Here is a 26,908-nt window from a genome sequence, read left to right as displayed (position 1 = left end):
AGGTATTGATATTTTACAGAATTTTAGTGGATGAAAACAAACAATGGAATTTCAAAAAAAAGTTATTTATCTTTTTTACTCGTACTATCGTGTAGAATCACCTCCCGAAGTAACTGCAATTTACGCCCGGAAACGATAAGTATGTTTGTGACGCTGTAAGCACAATTTATTCACGCACATTATTATTGCCTTTGCAGTAGATAGGTTCAAAAGTCCATAACAGTTGCATCATCATGGATTGATAAATCGTTGAATGTAGTGCTTTCAAGAAGCCTCTATTTTCGAATTCGGAATACATTTGGACAAACATTATTAGATAAAATCATAATTTGGATAATGTTTGTTCTTCTGTTTCAATTTTAGAATTCGGAATACATTTGGACAAACATTATTGGATAATGTTTGTTCTTCTGTTTCGAAAAGCTTCAATTTTCAGAATTCGGAATCTGTTTGGACAGTCATAATGTTACCGGATAAATTCATAATTGGGATAATCTTTGTTCTTCTGTGTGATTGAATATTTAAAAAGGCATACATCATAAATTGCAAGTGCAGTAGAAAGGATTTTGAAAATAGAAGCATTTTTAAATAATCATAATTAACATGTTTTAAAATAGACACTATCCTAGATACACTTAAAGTTCATTTTTAATAATTAAGTCTTTTTGATTTTAAAATGTCAATATCCGCTCCGTAGGTATTATATATATCCCACACTATTTGTTTATTAATAACAGTAGTTTTGTTCACACATCGTCTTGAGTAGCGGTAGTATGTAGTATCATTTCATTTATTAATGCACGACGAGGCAAACATTATTATTTATTATTGTAATAATATTAAACATTTACACAATATTCATTATTATTACTTCCATTCAAAAAGCCTTTGGTATCTTTATAAATAATAATAATAAGATTATTACATCATTATTCAAGTGGCATTTTTTTTTTCGGCCATAAAAGCGTGAAACGGTATTATTTTTTACAAATTTTAAATATTTGCAAAATACAATACATAGTTAAAAATATTAAAGTAGTAATTTGCCTTAATCTCTAGCCTAAATAAGGCTGACTTTACCTACGTACAGATCATCACAGTCTGAAAAATTGTGTTTTTATAATAAATACATCATTTTACAGGATTCACTGGATATGGTCATTTTTACTGCCAGCTGACATACAAGCTCTGATGTTATTCAACCTCCGATAAGGAGAGACCTACAATTAGTTTATGTCCAGGACGTCTGTTGCAGACGTCACCGATGTTAAGAAGCCGAGAAACAATTAAACATTTCAACGGGAAGAATATTATGACAAAAAATATTTTTTCCATGCATATAAATATCATTAATGAAACAAAATTAATGTCTTCAGCAATCAAATGTTCTTTATAAAAAAACATTTTAATTTAGATATCTTCTTCCATCTGGTTAATCACTTATTTGCCAATGCAAATAATTCCAAACGAGTTTTCTTCCCAACATTTCGAAACTAATTGCAAATACATTAAAATCAACAATGCAAATCAACGCTTGCTGACGGCAGAAAAAATAACCAAATCAATAGATGTCACTTACGAGATTTTGGTACAATCATAAAATCCAATGCAAAATGCAAAATAAATATTATTTGTTTAAGATTCAACTTACAATATAATTAATAAGTAAATCAATATTTCTGTTTGATTATGCATTATTAAAAAAAAAATTCAAAGCAATAAACGTCTTGTCATTCAAGAGAAAACAATAACATTTTTGTAACAATAATAATAATCTCGTAATCACAGTTTTAGTGGCGGTCTCAAAATAAACTTTATCGTCGTGTTGCGAACACCGCGTCGTCATGGCGTGCTGTCATGGTCACCTTGCTCAGATCACGTCGTATTACAAGATCAATTACTATTCTCCGCTGTACCGACGTTAATGATGCGTAAATTACTGCGTTGTATCTAAAACATATCACCGCCCCATTCATATCACTAGAATAATCTCTCGTCGTAATTTACTCGAATCCAGCTAATCCACACAATGTTGGTTATGGAAATATTGTCCTTTAAAAAACATCCCTCCATGTCCTTGAATATATCCAGTTTTTTCCCAACTTTCTCGGTAATTCTCGTTTCCAATAAAAGTGAGGTTTTTACACCTTTTTTTCAATTTTTCCCCACATTTTTTATTTTTTTGCCACTTTTTTATTTGACCCACATTTTTCGAAATTTTCCCTAATTTTTAAAAATTTACCCAATTTTTCTATAACTTTCCCTATACGCTGAAAGAGGAAATTTTCCTGGCGTTCCTCGTGTCAGGGATCGTTCACAGTTTGACCCAGCTTCCCTCCACCTTGCACCAGCCCCGCTCGGCGCCCCTGCCCCCCCCTCACGTATCCCCGCCCTCTGTGGCGGCGGTGGCGGGCTGGGGACGGAAGCGCCGCGCACGCGCCGGGTTGTTAACGGGCGCGGGCGCATTGGGCAGGGGGGCAGGGGCGGGAGGCGCAGGCGCGGGAGGTGCAGGCGGCGGAGAGCACGAGGACGAGTCCGACTGGTTGGCCATGGGCTGGGAAGACGAGGACATAAGCAGGTGGGTGGGGACGCCGCGGCTTGTTTGCCTGAATGAAACATCATGTTAATTAAATATTTATGTAGTATAAATAATGTATATAAGCATTATGAGTCGTGGAGTTGCAAAACCTGCTCTAGAAATTTTTGTCGAAGTAGAGATAGTTATGAACTATGAACAGTTTGTAACAACTTGAATAAAAAATAATATCCAAGGAAGAGTTGGTTCAAAGCATCTTAACAATTCATAAAATTTCAAGGAAAAAATTCAAGTTCTGTTATTATCTAACTTGGGTCGGTTATTTCATAGTACTCAGATAATAACAGAACTTGAAAAGGACTTTGATTATCTCGAAATCAGCTGAAAGTTTCAGAGCGGGTTTCGCAACTCCACCACTCATATACTCTCTTGAAAGCTAGTTCTGAAGTCACGAAAATTGCACAGTTTTTCAGATCAAGGTAATTGTTTTCATCTAGCAACATCAATTTCATCATGAGCTATTGAGATTTGAAATATTTATTTAATTTTAGTAGGGGTTTTTAGGTTAATAAAAACAGAATGCTAAGTGAAATAATGTTCAGAGCAAGTTTTGCAACTCCACCACTCATATTCTCTCTTGTGAGCGAGTTCTAGAGTCACAAAATTTGCACAGCTTTTCAGATCAAGGTAATTGTTTTCATCTAGCAACATCAATTTCATCATGAGCTATTGGGCTTTGAAATATCTATTTAACTTTAGTATGGGTTTTTAGGTTATTAAAAACAGAATATTAAGTGATAGGACATAATGTGGTGTCAACTGATATTAGGTTAGGTTTGGTTCCATAGACACTTGAGGTTAGGTTAGATTAGGTTGGCTAGTTACCTGGTGAGCATGATGTCCGTCTGCGCGGCTTGCACGGGCCACTGGGGGCGGCCGCGCGGCCGGCTGAAGCGCAGAGAGAGTTGCGAAGGGTCCGTCACGTACTTATCTGCCGCATTTTGCCTCCTTCTCCTCAGAGCTGCAACACAAAATAAGAAAACATTAAATATTATGGTTTTGTTTTTTTTAACATTAACTCCACACAACCCTAAGGAAAATAATTTTCCTCAGGGCATGTTGTAGGAGGGAGGAAACACAGAGGCTTGCAAATATTTCCACAGCTGAGCTGTTGAAGTCATGAATGAATTGTTGAAGCGATCCATTCTTGTGTGAAAATTGTCAGTCGACGCGTTTGGCGTGTTTCCAGACTGTGCCGGTAGTATCATGTGAACCATTGCATCAATCGGGCGCAATGTAAAAATTTGAGCTTTGAACCCTTTTTACGTCTTCTTTTGTATTACAACTCATCGTCAATTTTGTTTTAAAAACCAACAAAGGGGCCGTTCAAGTATTACGTAAGCAGATTTATTACAATTATTTACCCCCCCGTCCCCCTTGTCACCAAAAGTAAGCAAAGCTCTTACCCCCCCTCCCATGCTTACGTAAAAATTGGTACCTATATGCATTTTTCTGTTAATGTATTCTGTTTTTTAAGCGAGTACCTAAACGTATTAATTATTTGTGGGAATCCCCGAATATGTATTCGGTTTTCAAACATAGACAATGTGTGGGTTGCCAATGTGTAAAAAAAATAACTTCTGCTGAGCAGTGCTGACGTAATCACTATCTCGACCCCCCACCCCCCCATGTCATCAAAAATAAGCAAAGCAAAGACCCCCCTGCCCCCCTATAGTGCTTACATAATACTTGAACGGCCCCAAACATATTGATGAAGGTATCTAGTTACAAGTATCTACATCCCTGCATGGGCTAAATTTATGATAGGGATGCACAACTTTTTCAGCAGAGGGGCCGCTTTGCCTATTTTTCAAACAGGCCGCGAACTACAAATGTTTTTTTCTATGATTGGGAGGGGGTTGACAGCAAAATTCAAGAGTTAAGGTTTCTGTTGATTTGTTGAATTTCGTGTTTTGCAAACCGGTTCTTCAAATTTGGTTCCATTTAGTAAATGCAGCGAAAATTAACCAAAACTCAATAAAAAAAAAATCTCAGCCAGGGTTTTCAAGAATTTCCCCAAAAATTTAGAATTTTCTCTTTAGCCAAGTGGGTCGTATGAAATCGACATGCGGGCCGCAAGAATGGGGCTGCGGGTTGTGCATCACTGGTTTGTGACAAATAATTTTTTACAGCCGAAAACCAAAACAATCCCGCATTTATGACAGGTGCGATTTTACAAGCGGTAAGTAGAAGGCACAGCACGCACAAACTAGTGATAAAAACATACACAATTTAGTGATATTTTTGTTGGAAGCCTTGAACCAGGTGATGATAGTTATACTTCGTTGATTGTTTTGAAGGGGAAATTGAGAAGCATGAAATCTTTAAAACAATCATTAATAGTAAATTTGAGTAGTAAAAATGTATTTTCTAATTATTTGTAAATAAATAATACCCACTCGTATTTTGAAAATATACTGTTCTTTTGGGAATATATTGATAGTAGAGGCATTTAGATAGGTACATACTACTTTCAAAAAACCTATTTTGGATATAACGATTAATGGCTATAAGGAGCAATTTAGTCAGCCCCCTCGTGCTCGTTATAACCAAGTTTGACGGTAGTTTATAGTTCTTGCCTAAAATAACTCTTGAAACCTTCAAGGCCACTGTTTTAAATGACAAAAGACCTAGAGACACCTATAATTTAGCAGCATATTTCCAGTATATTTTTTTACATTAACCCAACACAGGAGGCCCTTTTCAAAATAATTTCCCTCAGGACCTATCTTTGGGGATGTTGTGTGGAGGGGTATTTTTAAGGAAAGGAAGGAGAAGAAGTTATGGGGAGGGGTGGGTAGGAATCTAGGGATCAATCTAGGGAGTGTCTAGAAGTGTAGGACTTATGAATCTATCCTTCCCGCTGCGGCGCAAAGCGATGGTTCGAGAAACCAGTTGGAGAGGTCAAAGGGTCTCCCTGCCCTGGTGGGCAGGCGCATTTGGGGTGAACTATGGTAGGTGTTTGTTTTCCAATAAATGGTTCCCGGGGTGGCGGTACCCAAAACCGCCCCCCAAAATTGCAATTTCATTAGCCATGCTAGATAGTAGATTATTTAAATGCTGATAGGACCTCACTACTCCTAGATTGGAGGCTTTCAGAGAGAAAATCCATGTGATGCATGAATCACGGGTACTCACCAAGCATGTTCCTATAAAGATACCTGGTTTTAGCCCAACACAGCACGTGCAGAAGTGTGACTTCTTCCTCTGTTACGTCTTGTACAAATCTTCCCCAGGATTATCAATTATGTGATCTCATGTTGATCAGTATAGCGTTAAGGCTTCCTGTCGTTTCGGAGGTTACCTGGGGTTAGCTCATTCACGTCCAGAGGTGTCTGCGGACTGTCAGGGGGCTGCTCCACGCCGCTCCAGCTGGCACACTTGGCGAGTCGCAGGGCTCCCAGGGGCACACCCACGGCCACGGGGATGCGGCTGCCACTCGAGGACTTCTGCAACACATAATCAACAATAATTATTGTTCATCGGTTGTTATGTTAATTATTACAGTGGCTTCCATAGATACCTTGAAAAAGTTGTTTCTGAATATTCATTTAGACTTTTTAAAAAGTCAAGGTATACCATATAAATAAAAATCGGATATGTTTATCCAAGACACTATCTACGTTACAAACCAATTTCATTAGAAACTTTGTTTCCATTGATGCCAAAAATATGGGAAAAATTAATTGCAAGATGATTAATTCTGAAAATTTGAAATATGACGCTTAATAAATAGGCCCAATAAACTAATGGTTTTAGACGCCTGTCCCGGTAAGACAAGAGATTGAGACTGTTTCATCACTTTTCATGACTTTACATACTTTTCTTGTGTGTTGAATTGAGTGCCCGGTTACCACCCCAAGCTTAACAATACATTTACAGTAAAAAAAAAAAAAAAATTCTTTCATGTGTACCCCACAAGAGTCCCAACTGTCCACAGCCAGTGACTATGGCATCCCCTTTTCGACTGTTGCCAACTCCCGAGTCCAGTAAGAGTACCTACTCGACACTCTAGGCATAAGGACCAAATAAAAACAAATTATGAAGTCAATTCCTCGCCTACATAGTTTAGCTAACGAATATACAAATGATATTGACATTTTTAACACAACAAATTAGATCTTTAAAACATATGTGAACAATTTTTTTAAATGTAAAATACTATTTCTGATTTTATTTGATAATTTTAAAAATTTTATGAATTGTAAACCACTTGCAACCATTGTTTATCACTAACCCTTGTGTAAAAAATCCTAACCATTTCGAATAACCCAATTTAAAAACGTCATGGGTGTATAAAAGAGTAAATAAATAAATAAATGTTGTGAGTTAGGGGGGACCTGCTATTCAGATCTTGTCACAAAAAACGGATAAAGCCATTTCAAGCAACGTTTAGATTCTGAATGGCGGTCTTTCACAATGGAAAATGAAGAGCTCAACTCACGTCTCTGATGGCGACTTGGTTTTCTCCTCCCAGCGACGGTGTCCTCTGTCTGGCACGTCCCCTCTCCACATGCCCTGACATTCTGGTCTCATCTAGGAAAAAAAAAATTACACAAAGAAAAATTAAATTAATCCTAGAATACAAGCCTTAGGTCTAGTTGTTTCGCATAAATTCACATGTGACATCAAATGGCCATCAAACTATCATGTTAGTAAGCTTGTCTTAAGCGTATTACAATTTGATAGAAAGCTGAAACGCACCTAGAATCGGCGTTTAGCGGGGACCTTTCAAAAGTCTAAAAAAACAAAATGGCACTGAATGGCCATTTGATGATAATGTTACATTTGAATTTCTGCAAAACAACTGAGGCTACAAAAATAGGGCGATGGCATTATTATTTTTATTTTATGTTGATGAAAAATATTGGCAAACAAGGTGAAGAGACGTGGCCCGTACAAGTCGAGTCGCAAATGCCATTGTTTTTGTTAGATGGGTTCGGGACAGTTTTCCACTAGTGTATTATATAGTGAATGACACGGGCGTGTTGAAACCAAATAACAATCAAGTCACAAATGTGCATGTGAAATTGTTTTTATAAGTGTTTTTGTCTGTGGCTAACAGTGGCAACAGGAAGATTATGATCATAATGATTATGATACCTGTACTCTGTTTTTGTCTGTGGCTAACAGTGGCAACAGGAAGATTATGATCATTATGATTATGATACCTGTACTCTATTTTTGTCTGTGGCTAACAGTGGCAACAGGAAGATTATGATCATTATGATACCTGTACTCTGTTTTTGTCTGTGGCTAAAAGTGGCAACAGGAAGATTATGATCATTATGATTATGATACCTGTACTCTGTTTTTGTCTGTGGCTAACAGTGGCAACAGGAAGATTAAAATCATAATGATTTTTATACCTGTACTCTGTTTTTGTCTGTGGCTAACAGTGGCAACAGGAAGATTAAAATCATAATGATTTTGATACCTGTACTCTGTTTTTGTCTGTGGCTAACAGTGGCAACAGGAAGATTATGATACCTGTACTCTGAGAATTTTATACTTCTCCTTGGTTTGAAGTAGACTGGAATGGTTCGGCTATCTGGAATCCTCGTGAGATGAGGTGCGACCTCATGTTGGAGGGTTCAGAAAAAGTTACTGAGATTTCTCCGCTGGAATCTCTGATTGATGCGAGCTTACACCACAAATTTTTTTTTAATTTTGCGTTCTTTTTAATATTTGTAAATCTTATTTTTTAGGCAAATACCATACGAAATTTCTTGAATGAAAAATGATTAGTTTGTTTTTAATTTAAAAAGAAAGAACAAACATTCCAGGGTTACGAATAACGCAACAATATTTGAAAATTTTCTACAATCACCACAGTAAGTTGAATATGTATCTGTTGTTTGTGTAGTGATGGAGGACTTAGCCAGCCGAGGATTGAACACATAACGCCTGTGTGGCACCCAAACGCAACCACTGAACGGCTAATAAAAATTACAGGTCTTCAGGGCCTCCTGTGTGGAGTAAATATAAAAAAAAAAAAAAAAAAACATTTTCGTAGAAAGGCTACCAGTTCATCCGACCTTCATATTTAATTTAAATCAAATTATTATGACAATTACCTTGATTTCCGTCTAGAATATCGCCGGTGCTCTTTGTGTGCTGCAGCCCCTTCATGCGCGCTTCCCGCTCCTCGTTCTCCTCATCCTCGTCCTCATCGTCTTCCTCGTCCTCGGCCTCGTCATTGTCGTCGCCGTCATCATTGGCTACAGGAGCCGCCACGGTCGACATGGTTAGCGGTGACGTGGGGATGGCGCCGGCGCTGCGGATCTGCAGCAGTGGAGACGGACGGGGCGTCTTCGGAGTTCTGGAGAAGATATATACGGATTGAAAAATCTAATTACTGGCCATTTTTCTTCACATTTTGGCAAACTTTTTGTCAAATTTGATGACCATCAATCTTCCGATGCTCTATATGTTTCGGTTTTTGAATAATTTTTTTCGTTTATTTATCTTGATAAAATATTATTATAATTGATTTTTCAATGCCCGTCTAACTAAGAAATTCCTGTGTCGAGACAGACGTAAATAAATAATAAGTATATTAGTATAGTATATTATTTACGGTTAAATAAAGTAATACATAATTTCTTTGAGATTAAGAGAATTAATTAATTGTGAACTGCTGTCAAGCATAACATGACAGTCATGCTTGTTGACCGATGGCAATTTGTTTAAAATCTGAAAACACCGAGAATTTAACAGATATTAAATCAAATGTTGATGATTGAACGGATGAACTGAAGCCTTTTCTAAAATAATGAATTAATAATTACTAAAATTAAAAATTTTCAAAACTGTTCTCACACTAAATGGCAACCAAGAATGTGAACCCGGTGCGTTGAATGCTCTGTTCCCAAATTTCGCAACTTGCATCATATGTCTGAGACAATGAAAAACATAGGAGCAATCAAGAAATAGATTGCTGACCCATCAACCCCTCATAACTAGCAGAACAAGATTCACATATTGGCCGAGACAGGGAAAAGTTTGTCGAGTTATTTGCTGAAGAATTGGGCCACCCGAAAAACAACTAAATTCTAAAGAGAGAATTGTAAGATTAGGTTATGCAATAAGACCCACCTGTCATCCCGGCCCACGACCTGGTACCTTCTCAGCATGAGGGAAGCGGCTCCCGCCTCCTGACTGTTCTGACTCTTAGCCGGAGTCACGCTCCTCTGACGCAGGACCAGGCTGTCCTCAAGGAACGGTTCCAGTCCGCCGTTCTTGAGGACCTCACCCCGGGAACTTGGCTGGCTCTGGATACAAAATATGATACAACATTAATGAAAACATAGGTACAGAAGAATTTATACATCTGCGCTCTTATTTTCTCCTCACACTAAGTACTTTCAGTTTCGCTTCAATCTCAATTGAAGAGAAAGGATCAATATCGCTAGTTCCTCGGCGCATCTACCATTGAAATATCGGCAGAACAAAGACAGCATATCATTGACGTTTATGCTCCAAAGATTGCAATCTGTTTGTTAAGATAGGGGAACCTGTTTCTGCAGTCGAGGGTTTTTTCAGGTATTTTAGCACTCCCAACTTCTTAATGTGTTGAAAAAGAACATCACCTTCAGGATATTGGAGGCATAATCACACACGAGAGATATAATCACCTAATATAAGTGGGCATGACCAAAAAATCACATACAACAGTCACATATATATTATATTAACCCATCTGTGACGAATCTATGAGATTACATGGTCATCGATATGGTGTATAGGCCACGCCCATATAAATTCTGATGTCATATCTCTCTTGTGTTACTAGCTTTCTCTCTAATAATAAAATTAAACAGTAAACCACTTAACCTTTCAAGTTTTTAAAAATTTTTACCTATAAGTCCCAACGGCGGTAGACTTACGAAATGCTTCGTAATTAAAAAAATTTATTTTATTTATTTGGGGGTATACAATGATCGTACAAACCTTGGCCTGACTGGGGCTAGGGGATTTCTCTATGTCCCTGTTAGCGTGCGGATTGTTCTCAGTGGCATCAAAGTAGATGGAGGGGTCATCGATGTTGGGGCTGTGCCCCCCCACTGCCCCGTTGCTGAGCCCCATCTTCAGGGGCTCGCGAGGCTTCTTGTCCACCACCGTGGCTTGCATCTTGGCTAAAAGCGGGACAATTTATTAGTTTTGAAGTATGTACTGGGAAAATGAGGTGAAGTCGATCTAAGAGTTTTTGATTTTATGACCAACAAAAGTAAGAATCGTGGCTCCCTTATCAGGCATAAGAATTCTTATTAAGTTACTGCAAGTTTATTTACAATCAATTTAATTTGATATTTCAACGAGAAAATGAATAGCAAATACGGGAGCGCTTTGCGAGCTGTCATAATCTCGGCAATCGGGAACGGAATGAATCGGTTTCGACTAGTTCGGCTCGTCGCGGTGCTGGATACATAACGACAATCTGTCACGTCCGCTATTGGTAGACGAGCAGCCAATATAAGGTACTCTATCATAAGGTCGCTGCTGTGTTTGCTTTCCACATTATACATGATCAAGAATGCCCTGCCCTTATATGTAATATTTTGTAAAATATAACTAATATTTATAAGAAAATAAAAAATAAAGACAAACTTTCTGGGGTTACAAATAATCTGACAATATTTGAAAATCTTCTGCTTCGGCATTTTGCAGGATGAAGTCAATCATGCTTGAGTATACAAAAATCAGCTTAGATATACAAAGAAGAATAATTAAAAATGTACATAAAAGTTTGAAGAAGTATTTCTACCTCATTGGAGTTTACTAATAATAAAAATAATAATATTTGGATATTTGTATAGCACCGTTTTTGTGCAAAATCACCTCAACAAGGGCAATGTTCCTAAACTATGAATACCGTTAAAAATGTGTGGAAGATTTAAAGATTTTTTTCTGATTAAACTGCACATTCCGAAACTGGCCACAACGTCAATGTGACGTAGAAAATGCCACTGGTAAGACGGCTGGCACCAACGTTGCTCGGTGAGATGTCAACGCAGCCATATTCACAAATAAAAATGAACATGTCGTTTTGGCGGCAAATTGAAATGGCACATTTTAAATCGTTAAAGAAAATTTATTCGTCGACATAAAAATACCTTCAATCATCGTAATTTTTTTCGAGACTAAAGAAACAGTGAAAATATCATATTGCTACAATTATTATTAGTGCTACCGTTTTATCAAATTGGCACGGTTAGGTTACGTTAGGTTGATATTATAGTAATTTAGACGTAGTTACCTGAATGTAGAGGTGAGCTGGTGGGCGCCTGTATCCTGATTTCCAGTCTACCGCTGACGGTCGGCTGTTCTGCGGGCAGTGCATCCTCGAGCAGCAGGGCGTTCAGAGCCATGGCCTAAAATATAGAAGAAACACAATCATAATCTACAGGTAAGTACAAGCAATGTCTATTCAAGGAACCAGACCAGATAATATTTTATACTATGCTATGTCAGTATTTAAAACTAATAAATACATTTATGAAGGCGTGGAAGTCGGGAAAAAGGTAATGCCATGGGTTTTATTATTGACTGAGCGTAACAAAAGGTATGCCAAAGGTGTGATTGTTGACTGAGCGTAACAAAGGGTATGCCAAGGGTGTGATTGTTGACTGAGCGTAACAAAGGGTATGCCAAGAGTGTGATTGTTGACTGAGCGTAACAAAGGGTATGCCAAGGGTGTAATTGTTGACTGGGCGTAAAAAAGGGTAAGTCAAGGGTGTGATTGTTGACTGAGCGTAACAAAGGATGTGATTGTTGACTGGGCGTAACAAAGTCCTGTTTTAACTGAATCCTTTGGCATTTGATCTGCTTGTACATTTTATTGTAAAATCTGTTTCCATTTTCGAAAACTCACTATATTACTCAAGCAAGCATTACATAAAGTAGATGGCTGACTTTGTCTTGGTGGCTAACTTTGACTAGATTGTTGACTAATTTGTGTTTTCGAAAATCTGCTGCATTCACTTTATTATTCAAGCAAGCCTTACTTTGACAGAGCTTTTCAGTATTATGGTATTAACCTGCCTGAAGAAAGTTTCAAAAAAGAATTGTGACGTTTCTTTGGACAAATTGTATAATTCCATATTTTAAATAAATAATGTTTTTTTTTAATTTTTTTTTTATAGTGAATACCTCACAAGAGTCCCAACTGCTCCCGTCTGGAGCCAGTGAGACTATGGCATCCCCAATTGGGGGATGTTGTGAGGCTGAAGGTAAGTGGGGAAGGGAAAGAGGAAGGTGGGGAAGTACCTGGCTATTCAGATCTAGTCACTAAACACGGCTAAAGCCATTTGGAGCAATGTTTCTTCTTGGTCTTACACCAGGGCGATACTGGTAGTATCATAAAATATATGTTACATAAAATATATGGTTTATAATTAAGTAGGTAGGTATTTAAGTATCTACTTTCAATTTTTGGTTTACATTTATTAAATAAGGGAAAATTAGAAACATTTTTTCATTTCATTTTTCACTTTTAGACGTGAGGTCTACTGTTCATAGAACAACTAGTTGGTTACTTACGGGTAAGCTATTCAGCCTTAGGCTGCCCCCCTTGGGCGGGGTGGGAGCGCCGGCGTCACTGCGCACCCCCACGTTGCGCATGATGTCCACCTTGTAGACTATGTCGTCGAAGGCGGCCTGCTGCAGCAAGGGCGGAGACAGGCTCTGCCGCATTATGTTTCCTAGAACAATACAAGAAAATTTGCATTAGGTATTTGTGAAACTTGCTGCGTAGTGATAGTTCAGGTAATTTTCCTTCCTAAAACCAACTAACTAACCATGAAGCTATTTCTTCGCAGGACTAGACAGAGAGGATAAACCATCTCAGCAAACACTTCTTGCTTCATCCACTTTCATCCATCGTCTCATACAACATACTCTTCTGTTATTCAAACTCTTGAAGTGACTCGCCTCAAATATTTGATTCACTAGATTGTGCAATGTCATCCTTGGACACCCCTGACTTCTTTCACCATTCACTTTGCCGTCATATATACTCTTACACTCCCGTAGCGATCGATACTGCTAGAGTATTCCAGAAAGCCGACCGGTTTAAAACGCATTGGCTGAGAATGTATGAGACATTTTACGCAACAAAATTCATCGCGTTATGTAAATAGGTACCAGCTACCTGTCTACGAGCTACATACTCGCGACGTCCAAGCGAGCTACCTACGACAATACTTTGCGAGTTGGACTATGTACATTTCGCGCATTCGCTAGAAGGTTCTAGCGTATTGCCTCTAGGCATAATTCCAGCGCCATCGAAACTACCAGAAGAATCTCGCTGAAGCGAGTGACCGGTAGTTTATCAGCGGTCTCGCTTAGTTACTACCGCCGCCGGCTGGGCTATATAAGTAGGCCCAACGCAGCGAGTCAGTCATTTTTACCCAGTCAGCCAACGTGTAAGCCGCGCTTGTAACCTTGACCTAATTATTCACCTGCATTCCGCGCCAAAATAATATGGTGCCTCCTTGTATTTATCCCGTAAAATAAACGCATTATTGTATGTAGTAAATGCTATTTGTGCATTCTTAAATAAACGCTCCAACTGAATAAATCGAGACTTTTATTTAGTACACCAAGATAACCACACTCCTTTCTCCGTTCACCTGCTCCGCATCTCCAAACCCTATAAGTGTCCCTTTCTAACCTTATTCAATACAAATTAAAATAAGCAATAATTACTCGCCTGAAATTTTCATACAAATTGAAAATATCTCGGGAATAAAAACTGCTTTGCTTTGACGAGAAATTATTGCTTATAATAATTTGTTATGCTTTGTGCCATGCATAAAAAAACCTTGTCAAAACGTTAGTCTATCATTAAAAAATAATATTATTTATTACAATTGTGACACCGTCATACATGGATTTACCACACATACACGTCGGGGAACACATTTCTACATCATTCAGATTACTTAATATTTCTTCCGCCGGTTCCATGCCTCACTTCCAAACTCCAGGGTTGATATTGGCGGTTTCAAGATATTTCATCAAAATAAAAATTCAACACACCTTTAAACATGTATATAGAGTCATTAAAAGTGATGAAACAAAAACTTAGTTTAATGGTTACTTATGTGACCTATTTAACCTTGATTTTGTTTCATCACTGTTCATGACTCTAAGGACGGGTTGTTTCGGAGAACTTGAACAATTCTTCAAATTTCAAAGTTAATTTTCAAGTTCTGTGAAAAATATTTTTAAGTTCCGTTTTTATTTCAGTTCTGTCAAGCAAATAGCCTATAATGATATAATAACAGAATTTGAATAGGACTTTCACAGAACCCGTAAACGAATGTTGAAATTTGATGAATTGTTCAAATTCTCCGAAACAACCCGTCCTAAATCACTTTTGTAGGCGTGTTGAATTGTCATTTTGATGAGATACCCGGTCACCGGTATTAGCACACCAATGTGGAATGCTACCTTTGCTTTTTTAGATAATTTCTCATTTTCTTACCTAAGTCAGGTAAACTCCAGCATCTTGGAAGGGAAACTTGAAGTTCTGGGTAGTCTTCGATACCGGCAATATTCAGGCATCTGAAATAAATGGAAATATGCTTCGTTACAAAGTAATTAAGAAATTAAATTAATATGTTTTAACAGAATCATAAAGCAAAAATGTTATGTAACTTTTCAAGCGCTAAGAGTATCCATTGGATATGAAAAATTTGCATCATTTAAGCGCCGGCACATACAATTGTTAATTTGAAAACAACGCTTTCTGTTTATGGGATTTGAACCAAGGCACACTAGAGGTAGTATTAGGTGGCGGGAACTTGACATTTCAATGTTTAACAAATATGTGTCTGGAATATTTACATGTTTATGAAAAAGAAGACTCGAATGCAATCAGAAATAAGTATGGTTTTAGTGAACAAACACTAGCGATTACATTTTGAAGTCATTACATGGTGAAGTGATGGTAATTAATGACTATGAAATCTAATGGATCATATTATGTATATGCGACAGCGCCTATCACACAAACTTTCAAAATCTCATATGATACAACCATCGGGTTTTTTAAAAATGTTTCTGGCTTTCACACTTCAAGTGTGTTCTTGTCCATTATATGAAGAAACGGAAGGCGAATTTATATAATGTTATTATGTCTACAAATAATAACATTATATCTATATATATTATAAATTTATATATTAATGGAAATCTCTAACATGGGCTTACAAATGTTACGATTTATAACAAGGTTAACTCGAAATTTCAACAATATCAAGTACTTACAGGGTTTTCCAATAAGAGGTGTTATTTTGATATTCAAAGAGCTATCGAGAGATGATTAATGATTTTTTATGGCCGGAATTGGATGGTATTGATCTGGACAACGTTTACTTTCAACAAGGCGGCGCTACGTGCCACACAAGCAACGAAACCATTGATCTTTTACGGGAAAAGTTTCCGGACCGTGTTATTTCTCGAAGAGGTGATCACAATTGGCCACCGAGATCTTGTGATTTAACACCTTGCGACTTCTTCCTTTGGGGCCACTTGAAAGAGAAGGTCTACGCCAACAGCCCAGCGTCGATTCAAGACCTCAAAGATGGAATTCGTGAGGATATCGAGGACATAAGGCAGCCACTTTGCGATTTGGTTATGGAAAATTTAATGAAAAGGATATGGTCCTGTAGGCGTGGTCGTGGTAGTCATTTGACTGATGTTATTTTTCACTATTAACGGCATACCTTTCTCTTTATAATGAAATAAACATTCGATCATTTATATTAAAAAATGGCATTTTTCTTTGAATATCAAAATAACACCTCTTATTGAAAAACCCTGTATATTAAAATGTTACATTTTGTCTTTGTTATAAGTCAACTTTAGCAGAATTCTCCCATCTGGAACTTACTTTATAATATTATTAGAATACTAAATAAATTCTTGTTTTCTAATTTTTGAAATGTTTTTTCCAGCAAATTTGTTGAACTACAACACTTTTTTAAACTATATGAAAATGTTTAAATTGTCAGACAGAAGGATTTTCACTGACTTGGTATTTGTATATAAAATTTTGAATTTAGCAATAGATAGTCCAAAATTGATTGCATTGATAAGCTTTTAGATTCCACTACGTAATACTAGAAGTCGGGATTTATTTCCGTGCCTTAATTCTGGGACTAACTACCATATGTATTCATCATTGCTCAGAATACTAATGGAGGGAAATAATTATACCGAGCCAGTGGACATTTTCAATTTAACACTAAACCAATACAAAATGTTGTTACTGAAGCAGTTCAATTATGTATAATAACTATTATAATTATTAACTATGTAAAATGACTTAACACGAAAAAACACTTAAAAGGGACTTAATTACGCATTAATCAATAAATAAATAATATTATAATAGACAAATTTCATAATAATGCGGAAAATTTGGGGGCTAAGGATCACAGGGGCCTAACTACAAAAACTGGTGTTTTGAGTTAAGCTTAGTGTAGGTAATGCCATAATCATATTTATTAGTGACGCGAAGCTCTAACTCGTACAACAGCCGTTTGAGATACAGTTAAACATACCTATGATCATTCCAATCATGTTTATCTAAAAACCATGTTTTTGTAGATAGGCCTCTGTTATTCTAAACCCCCGAATTGAAGTCGAGTTCAGACTTAGAAGAGATGAAACTTTGAATAGAGTGGAAGCAATTAAGCACCTCCTAGAAGGCCCACATTACCAAATAAAGTTTTAACGAAATATTGTTAACCCCTTCAGTAATCATTTAAAAATTAAAAATGGAAAAAAAAACACCTTTTTTATAGTTTTTTTATCAATGAGTTTTATTTACTCAAAATATATATCCTCATATAAAAGCCATTTCGGGCCCAAAATGGGACTGAATATTAATGTTGTGGTGCATAGTGTGAAAAAATAATAAAAAAATTTCTTTAGTATGAATTCCGAATTCTGGCCGCCCGAGTATACTCGGGCGTGGTCCTTAAGAGGTTAATGTATGATAAAAAAAATTAAATAAAAAATGAAGCTTGACAATTATACACATGATCTAAAGTTCCAACTTTCTAAAAAGGTGAGAGGGAATGGAGCAGGGTCCAATCATCATTTGAATAAGTGAGGAATTTCTGTTTTGGAAAATTGGGAGAGTTGATGAAACTACTAATCTGATTGGGTCGAAATTCTAAGATGGCTTCATCAACTGAACAGTCACCAAAACAAGATGTGTCACATCAAGAATTAAGTACGCAGGGGCATTAACCCAGCTGGCAAGACATGGCAAGGTTAAGAAATCCCTAAAAATAGACAAAGCGAGTCAAGAGTTAACGACGCGCGATGACATTCCGTACTATCTGGCTAACCCTTCGGAGACAGGTGGTCCGGGTTAATAAACTAGGTCAAGGCCACCGATGTGGGGCGTCAGTCAGCCACCTGGCCCAAAGCAAGGTTTATTACCCCTGATTTTTTTAAATCTTCAAAGAAACAAATTAATTTAATGATTTATACAAAATTTTGGTAATCAAAGATTATACGTAGATCACACAAAAGCATGTATGAAATTGATTTCTTGTAAAAAAACCTGTAAAATCTCAGCTAATTATATTTTTAATTACGTTCAAGGTAATTTAATGACTTTTATCACAAGGCCATTCGACTCATTTTTCTTTTTTAATTAACACAAATTTCATCATTTTTCTTATACTATTGCGTAAAGCCTTGATTTTTGCTGGGTTCAAGACAGTTTTTGGGAGGATTTTGGTAATGATGACCTCCAAAGTTTGTGATTAACTTGGGACTTTGAGTTGTAGTCAAGTCTGTAGAACTTTGGGTTCACAGTATTAGTACAATAAATTTAATGAACAAAATAAGAAGCTAATGTAAAAAAAAGAAAACAAAAATAAATTGTCATTTTTTATTGGAATACAATATTTATAAAGTTGCACAATGATTTCTTAAAAAAATAAGTATAAAAAAAATACAAAAGTTTATGAATACAATATAAGAAATAGTGCCATTTGCTGATGAAGGCGTTCAACACCTTTTTCAAAAGCACTTTATTCGTTAAAATTATCACTTATTTTATAATGTAAAACTAGGAAATATGACACACAGTAATATGACATACACAAATATGACATGAAATTCATATTATAAACTACAAACTATGAAATATGATATGCCTACAGTCATATGAAATAATAATACGGCATACAATATGCCATAAAATATATCATACAGTCATATGAAATAATAATATGGCATATAATATGACATGAAATATAGCATATAGTCACATGAAATAATAATATGGCATACAATATGACGTAAAATATGGCATAGTCATATGAAATAATAATAGGCTTACAATGTGACGTGAATGGCATGTAGTCCATTTGAAATAATAATATGGCTTACAATATGACATGTAGTCCATATGAAATAATAATATGGCTTACAATATGACATGTAGTCCATATGAAATAATAATATGGCTTACAATATGACATGTAGTCCATATGAAATAATAATATGGCATGAAATATAGCATATTCTAAAATGAAATATGACACATAATAATATTACGGTATTTATCAACCACCACAACACGGGCATGTGCCTAGTTTGGTGGTTTTAACATACCCAATAATTGTAATAACCAAAAAAACACCGAATAAAAAAAAAATATATATAGCATACATTATGGACTACAAAATATGGCATATATGTAATCATAATCACATGAAATATGGCGTACTACAATATTAAGATAAACATGAAATTTAAATATAATAAGAAACTAAATATAGCATAAAACATGGAATATGGCATAAGGTAATATAAAATATTGCATAACACAATACAATAATCATGAGAATAATCTTAAAATAGGTGCATACATTGCAAAATGAACCACTTATACTGCTGGAGTAGAGTGAACCCGGCATGACATCAGCGTGAAACGGAGTTGATCCCACACCAAGGTAATAATTGTGTTTTTGCAAATATCACTGATTGATGTAACGTAGTAGATAAATGTCGATGTAACGGAGTGGATAAAGGTATCATTGGTTGATGTAATGGAGTGAATAAAGGTATCACTGGTTGATGTAATGGAGTGAATAAAGGTATCACTGGTTGATGTAACGGATTGGATAAAGGTATCACTGGTTGATGAAATGCAGTGGATAGAAGCATCACTGGTTGATGTAACAGAGTGAATAAAGGAAACACTGAGTGAAATAACGGAGTAGACATGGGTATCACTAAATGATGCAATGCAGCGGATAGATTTACCACTGATTGATGTAACGGGGTGGAAAAGGTGTCACTGATTGATGTAATGGAGTGGAAAAAGATATCACTGACTGATGGTAACGGAGTGGATAATGTTCTCATTGCAGTCGATTCCTCAAGGAGTGGAGTAATCAATGTATGCACTTCTGCGCAACGAACCTGATCTTGGTGGTCTCCTGCTTGGTCTGCTTGCTTCTGGTGGGAACGGAGCCGGCCGGAGAGCTGTGGCTGCCTCCGTCCCGCAGGGCTTGCTGCTTTTCCTGTATCCGATGTAGCTGGCCGTTGGACGGGGGCTTGGCGTTGAGAGCAATGTGCTTCTGGAATGGGGAAAATAGACATTATTAATAATTTGTAAATATGTAATCGGAAAAAGTGTGGTTCCAGCATTACAGGGCTGCAAATAAAAGCTCCAGGAAGTGTTTTCACGTTATACTAGAACATTGGTGAAACCAGGAGACATGGCCAAACTCCATGACAAACCTGATGAACTTTATTATAGGCTACTGTCAAAGGAATAAGGTGAAATGTCAGCAAAACAAACATATGAAGATAGTGCAGACCGTCTTCGTATCAGTAATAATAGGTAATAAAAGAGAACCATTTAAGAATACAAGCTGAAGTGGTAAAACCAACATTTACGGCAATAGGGCTTTTGCTGGGTAGAAATATTATTTTTTGAATTGCGTAATAGTTTAAAGTTGGGTAGTTTAAATTTTATATATGAACCCCTATTGTGCATAGATTTGATGCCAAATCGAATATTTAATAATGTTTAGTAAACAAACATTAATTTATTATTTTATGTAAAAAGCAATAACTTTGTGGCTCGCCATAATTTACAATATAAACACATCAATGTGTTTTGGCCACTTTATTTTAATTACACTCAACTGGTTTCAAAAGTACCCTTCCTTCATCGGGAGAATATTAAAATAATAATTTTTAATTGTTGTGTGTAAATTGATGTGTTTATATTGTAAACATTAATTTAGTGAGATTCATTTCACATATTATGATTGACGTGTGATTAATTAAAAATAAATTTATATCTCTTCTATGAACGGCACACCCCGATGACTGTAAAATAATTGAGGAGCTGGATGCAATAACAAATTAAACGCATGCAAGTTGTTTATGTTCCCATCGCCTTTTTGGTATCTCAAATTCCTCATTTGGCTGCTGTGCAAATATTACTTCTGTGGGTTTTACACGGACAGAGCTACACTCAAAGGTTTGAACACAAGTTACAATTGAATATTACCCGATTTTTAAAAACTTTGAATGTTTTTTATTCAAAACTACAATTTTGTCATAAGTTGGGATTGCATCCAGCTTCTCAATTGCAGTGTGATGGCATTCAATCCTCTATACATACAATAATACATAACTAGTAAACATACTGTTAGAGCCGACCCATACAATCTCTTCACCATCTTGTATCCCAAAGAATTCACTGTTTTTACACAAACACCACACTTCCCGAAGCGTTCAATGCCACTAACTGAAATATTTTTTCATAATGCCCTGGGATTATACAACTTTGAAGGATACTTTTCAACTAATGGCATAGAAAAGAGGACGGTGTACAGAATATAATATTATACAGCAAACGACTCTCATTCATATTTTTACATTATCAAAAGCAGGTACTATCGTAAACTAGTGATTTTCCGAGAGTACATATATTAACTCCTGTCGCATAAATGGCAGTCAAAAATCAATTTCCCTACAATCTCTGCTATTGGATAAACCTGTAATTTACAGCCTCTAAACTACGAAATTACTCATAAACTATACTATTATTATATTAATTAGTACAATCGACTGAGCGTAGCGAAGTCCTGTTTTAATTCAACCGACTAGCTTTTCATTTGTATGATCCCGTTTTTGTTTCAAGATGGTGGCCGTTTTATTGGTTCATTAAAAATTATTTTTTCAAAAGTGAAATCATTGTTTTAATTTATACTTATTGGCATTTTTTCAATATTACAGTACCTACCCGCTTGAAGAAAGTTCGAAAAAAGAATTATCATTGAGATAGTTGTTTCGTTGGAAAAATTATATAATTACATATTCTTTATTTGAAATTAAATAAACACATAAAATACATGGTTTATTATTAAGTAGACAGATATTTAAGTACCTATTTACAAATCTTTTATTTCAGAGGAAATCTTGGTTTTGAGTTATAAAATAAGAGAAAATTAAAAACATGCATTTTTATTCACAGAGTTACTAGTACAAAGTAGTTGATAACCTGAAATGGAATTCTGCAAGTAAAAACTTGAGTAATAGTTCTCAAACCACACAACGCGACACACCATACATAGTTTTTTCATCGTTGGATTCATGAAATGTACACTTCCAAGACAGCTTTATTTAACTTCTTAGCCTCCAAGTGAGTGCCAAATCGTAATAGAGATGTGACAAAATCCACTTGAGTGGAATACACTTTAATTTCTCATATTTATCACAATATTTATGCACAGTAAAAATGCCACAACGGTTTTCTACAGTTCTCTTTGTAGAAAGTCAAAATATGTTTGTAATAATTAAATGGCAAGTATATATATCACGTAAGAGTTCCAACTGCCCAAAATCAATGGGACTATGGCATCCCCATTTGGGGTGTATTGTAAGGACGAAGGGAGTGAGTAGGAGAAGGTCATGGGGAAGAGGAAGTATCTGACTATTCCGATATGGTCACCAAACCCATCTAATGCCATTTCGAATGGCGGTCTTTCGCCAGGGCGATACTGAGAGTAACTACCGCTCTTCTACGATTAATGCCTTACTCATCATCGTGCATCTGACTATTTAATAGTATTGTTTGGTTATTTGTTCGTAATTTCAATTGAACTAAATAAGTTTTTAGAAAGTATGTTAAAAATACTTTCTAAAAGCATATTATTTATGCTAGACAATAAAAATCCGGGACGGGCAACATTCTAAAAATATGTATCAGAAACAATTCAAGCAGAAAAGTAAAAATATAAGTTATTTGTTTTTCAAACAAGCAATTCTGTATTCAAAATAAGCTCTAATGAAATGAATAACACCCATTCTTTTGTCCTTGCTGTGTTTTTCAAAATGCATTGTTTTTATACATCCCTTTTTTCTTTTGCAACATTTTCTACAGATAGGACAATACTCTCAATATCGCCCTGGTGAGAGACCAACATTCATCCAGGTTAAAATGATTTTAACTATGTTTAATGATATCTGAATCTTCCCGTCACGCGTTCCCTTGCCCCATACAACATAATATATCCTAATTTCCCACTGGCCAGTGGAACAGTGGCTTGTCTGGTGTTACATGAAATAAATATTTCTATGTGACCGGTTAGCTGCTGTGTGGACAAATAGTGGTTTGACGCTCCACACAGCATCCCCAAATATGACATAGGCCCTCAGGTCCTCCTGTGAGGAGTTAATGTAAAAAAAAACTGCTTTTAATGACGGCATGGAGCCAAATAGTGTCAGGTTATTTGTAAAAACGAAAAATATGATTGATGTAATTTAAGATTCCTCTTACCACAATTCCATTGGCCGTATTGAGGACAGGCTGGTGCACCTCTGTCGGGGGGTTCTTTCCGTGTTCGTCTGAAGACTGCGTCGTGTTGTGCGTGGGGGCATCTCTACTGGAAACAAATACACTGCTAATCCAACGGCCATACAGATATTTTAATATACAGTCAATTCTGTTTTAACACGGTCTTTTTCTACGCCAATTTGATACAACAAGGTCCCAGATTTTTTCCATCTCCGTGCATACACTACCCAATAACAATGTAGGAATAAACAATATTGAATTATTTACATGTAATAGAATGGGTTCATAAGGTGAGGTCCTGGTAGCAGATGCGTCTACCCACCAGCTGCGTGGCAGGCTGGATCAGGAGAAGCCGATTGAGAAACACCTTTTGACCTCTCCAGCCAGACTCTTTCTACCCAATAGCTTGCACCGCAGTGGCCTGGACACTCTAACCTTCAAATTCCTACCCATCCCTAATACCGTTTTGCTTCTCAGGACTTCCTATCTTTCATTTACTCAAAAAGACCCTCCGAAAAGCATTTCCAGATGACATGGTTAAGGAAATGATTTTCCAAGGGCCTCTCGAGTGTAGTTAAAAAAAACTTCCATTTTCCTATAAATATTGGGTACTGTATTTTTTACACAGTATTCTGTGGAAAGTATCCCTCGTGTAAAAACAGAATTAAGAGTAGATAGTTTAATGCGCAGTTGACATAAACGTGTGTAATTTTAAAGGGAAGACTAAGAAATGTGGAATTTCAACACAGCAATAATAATATTGCCAAGGTTGAAGAACCCACATTCATTTTTGTTGAGGAAAAATGAAAAAAAAAATACAAATAGCTCAGACATTTATATGTATCGCAACCGAAATTGACTCGAACATGGCACACACAAAGATGCATTGCTTGCATATAGCACGTTTCAAACTTTTTATTCAAGTTTGGAATAGAAAAGCTAATTTTTAATAAAATAAAAGAACAAGCTGTAAAACTTGTTGAATATTCAATTCAATGATTGTGCTTGTTATCGCTTCTTGCTAAAACATGAGTTTCTCAGTGACGTTATGTTTTTGTCAGATGTCTTACGACAACTCAATTCAATATTTATTATTATTATAAAAACATTACAAAATTTCATTTTAATGCATTTATTACATATTACGAAATGATGTAATGTTGATAATGGAACCTGTATACTAGTAACAGCAAGGCTTGCCATTTAAAAGCAGCCACACAGATGCTAAAAATAACCATATCCGAATTAATTCTGTTCAATAGCAAGATTGCCCTCCCCACCAGTGAGGAAGTTGGACCTGTCGGTGACGGAGATAACCATCGGGAACACAGAAATGAATGCTTTCCAAGATAGCCGGATCAGTGGATGCGCCAAACAAACCAACACGAGTAATAGATCAGTAATAGTGACAGTGAAGGCTGATGAAGGATCATACCTGCTAGTGGCGTGATGAGGTGTAGAGTGGGATCCTGGAACCAGTACCTGGTGGTGTTTGCTCTTCTCCCGGTCGGCTGCCATGGACAATCGGTGGTCGGGGGACTGAAAACAAAATAAATACATTTTTATTTTGTCAGCCTGAGTAACTTTATACAGTAGAACCTCGTTAATTCGAAATCCACGGGACATCAAAAATCAAATTTCGAATTAACAAATTCCCACGTAATTCGAAATTTTATGAACAAAAAAAAAAAAAAATACGCCGAAAATCGATTTTCTTGGCCGCCTCTTCAAATCCGGGTGGTATTTTAGTTGTAAATTCGTATTAATACCAATTATTTCTTTATTTTCGCGGCCGATTACCGTAGCGGCGGGCCCTTTAAATTCAGATATTCGCAATAAATTCGTAAAAATACGATATATTTCCGCGTAAATCGAGATTTCGCGGTAATTTTCCGTTGCGGCCGGCCCTTTATTTCAAATATCTGAATTTAAATTCGTAAAAATACGATACATTTACGCGTAAATCGAAATTTCGCGGCCGAGTTTCGTCGCAGCCGACCCTTTAAATTCAGATATTTGGTGTAAACTCGTAAAACTACGACATATATCCGCGTAAAACGTATTTTCTCGGCCCTTCAAACTCAGATATTCGAAATAAATTTGAAAAAGTATGACATTCCAGTGTGAATCGATTCAGATTTACAAAATAATAATACTTATTAGGACGATGTATAACCACGTATAAATACATTTTTCGGCGTTTTACCGCCACGGCTGAATTTTAGATTCAGATTTACGAAATATTATGATTTATTTTCTAAAAATCAAATTTTTTCGAATTACACGAACAAATTTTCGTGCGCGAACAAAAATAAATTTCGAATTACGAATTAACGAATTTCGAATTAAAAAAAATTTAGTATGAAAAAAATTTTCTGCGGAAATTTTTTTGGCGAAAATTTCAAATTACACGTTTTTTCGAATTATCGGAGTTCGAATTAACGGGGTTCTACTGTATAACCTTTACCTATCATTTTAAAACTTGAAAGAATTGATTTTTTTTATACGAACAAAACAATATATGCATATGTACGAGCGCAAACAAATAATTTGTCTAAATATTTTAAAGCATAACTTGCAAAAAGTGTATTTTCATAAAATATTTAAATGCACACCATCTACAGACGTGTAGAAACGTTACGTTTAACCTTAAAAGGGTCACATTGAAATAAGCTATGAATGCAGGAAAATGGAGGATGAAGCTATTGAACATCGCTGGGAAAGGGTATATGTATAGCAGAAATTTAGAAAAAAAAAAATCTACATTCATACTTAACCCCTCATTCTAATATGTTCGGTTTTACGAAAAAACAACTCATAGTATATGGTACTCGTATAAATCGTTGTCTCCCTTACCGTCATAGTTAGAAATATGATCTAAACTGTGTTAGAAATAGAAAAAACCACGTTTTATCTTAAAATCTAGAAGTTAACCCCTGAATAATTAAAATGTACACCACCATTCATGTCTGTTGAAATATTCAATAATAAATATCTTTACTTCGTCCAGATACATGAAAAAACAAAGTCCCCAATTCTCGGCGGCCGGGAGGCAATCTCACGCCATTTAGTCGATAAGCACATCTCTCTCGTTTTCGGTTTTGTTAATTCAAATTTATACTTTGCATCATAAATTATTACCATAATTTTAGGATGGGATGGTTCTGTAGCTTACATGTTTGTAATTGTAGTAAAAAATTCAATATTTCATAACAAGATAAGTGTTTTAAATGATAAATAAAAAAAGTCGAGTGGCGCACGATAGACGTCTGATTTGACTTGTTGAGCGGTGTACGGGTTAAAAAGAAAGACAAACATTCCCGGTTTACGAATGACACCATTTAAATTCCTCGTACTACCATCATTATAAGGGAAAAATGTTTGTGCAATGTTGGAGGACTAAGCTAGTAGAGGACTTGAAACCGTGACGCCTATTGGTGGGAAACCAATGCATTTGA

At 36.2% G+C, this 26,908-nt stretch overlaps 1 protein-coding gene across 6 annotated transcripts in view; it reads right to left on the bottom strand.

Moving 5' to 3' along the window:
• Positions 1–2,160: 2,160 nt before the first annotated feature.
• Positions 2,161–26,908, bottom strand: part of Asator (tau-tubulin kinase asator) — a 111,879-nt gene continuing 87,131 nt past the window's right edge. For 4 of the 6 annotated variants that reach the window (XM_089648156.1, XM_089648161.1, XM_089648160.1 and 1 more), the window contains 13 exons: positions 24,886–24,989; positions 23,433–23,538; positions 20,057–20,214; positions 15,087–15,166; positions 13,139–13,299; positions 11,856–11,970; positions 10,550–10,734; positions 9,695–9,870; positions 8,674–8,918; positions 7,041–7,132; positions 5,901–6,045; positions 3,422–3,557; positions 2,161–2,606 (listed from right to left, as the gene is read on the bottom strand). In XM_089648156.1, the coding sequence (XP_089504282.1) occupies positions 2,378–2,606; positions 3,422–3,557; positions 5,901–6,045; positions 7,041–7,132; positions 8,674–8,918; positions 9,695–9,870; positions 10,550–10,734; positions 11,856–11,970; positions 13,139–13,299; positions 15,087–15,166; positions 20,057–20,214; positions 23,433–23,538; positions 24,886–24,989 (1,932 nt within the window). In that variant the 3' untranslated portion in view covers positions 2,161–2,377. The remainder of the gene's footprint in view (positions 2,607–3,421; positions 3,558–5,900; positions 6,046–7,040; positions 7,133–8,673; positions 8,919–9,694; positions 9,871–10,549; positions 10,735–11,855; positions 11,971–13,138; positions 13,300–15,086; positions 15,167–20,056; positions 20,215–23,432; positions 23,539–24,885; positions 24,990–26,908) is intronic. The other 2 variants (XM_089648159.1, XM_089648163.1) reach the window with 1 other exon arrangement.

The sequence above is a fragment of the Hesperophylax consimilis genome, chromosome 27 (assembly GCF_061612785.1).
Source record: "Hesperophylax consimilis isolate HC1 chromosome 27, BYU_Hcon_1.0, whole genome shotgun sequence".
NCBI lineage: Eukaryota > Metazoa > Arthropoda > Insecta > Trichoptera > Limnephilidae > Hesperophylax > Hesperophylax consimilis.
The sequence above is the reverse complement of the archived record's forward strand: the minus strand, read 5'-3'. Positions and strand labels throughout refer to the sequence as shown.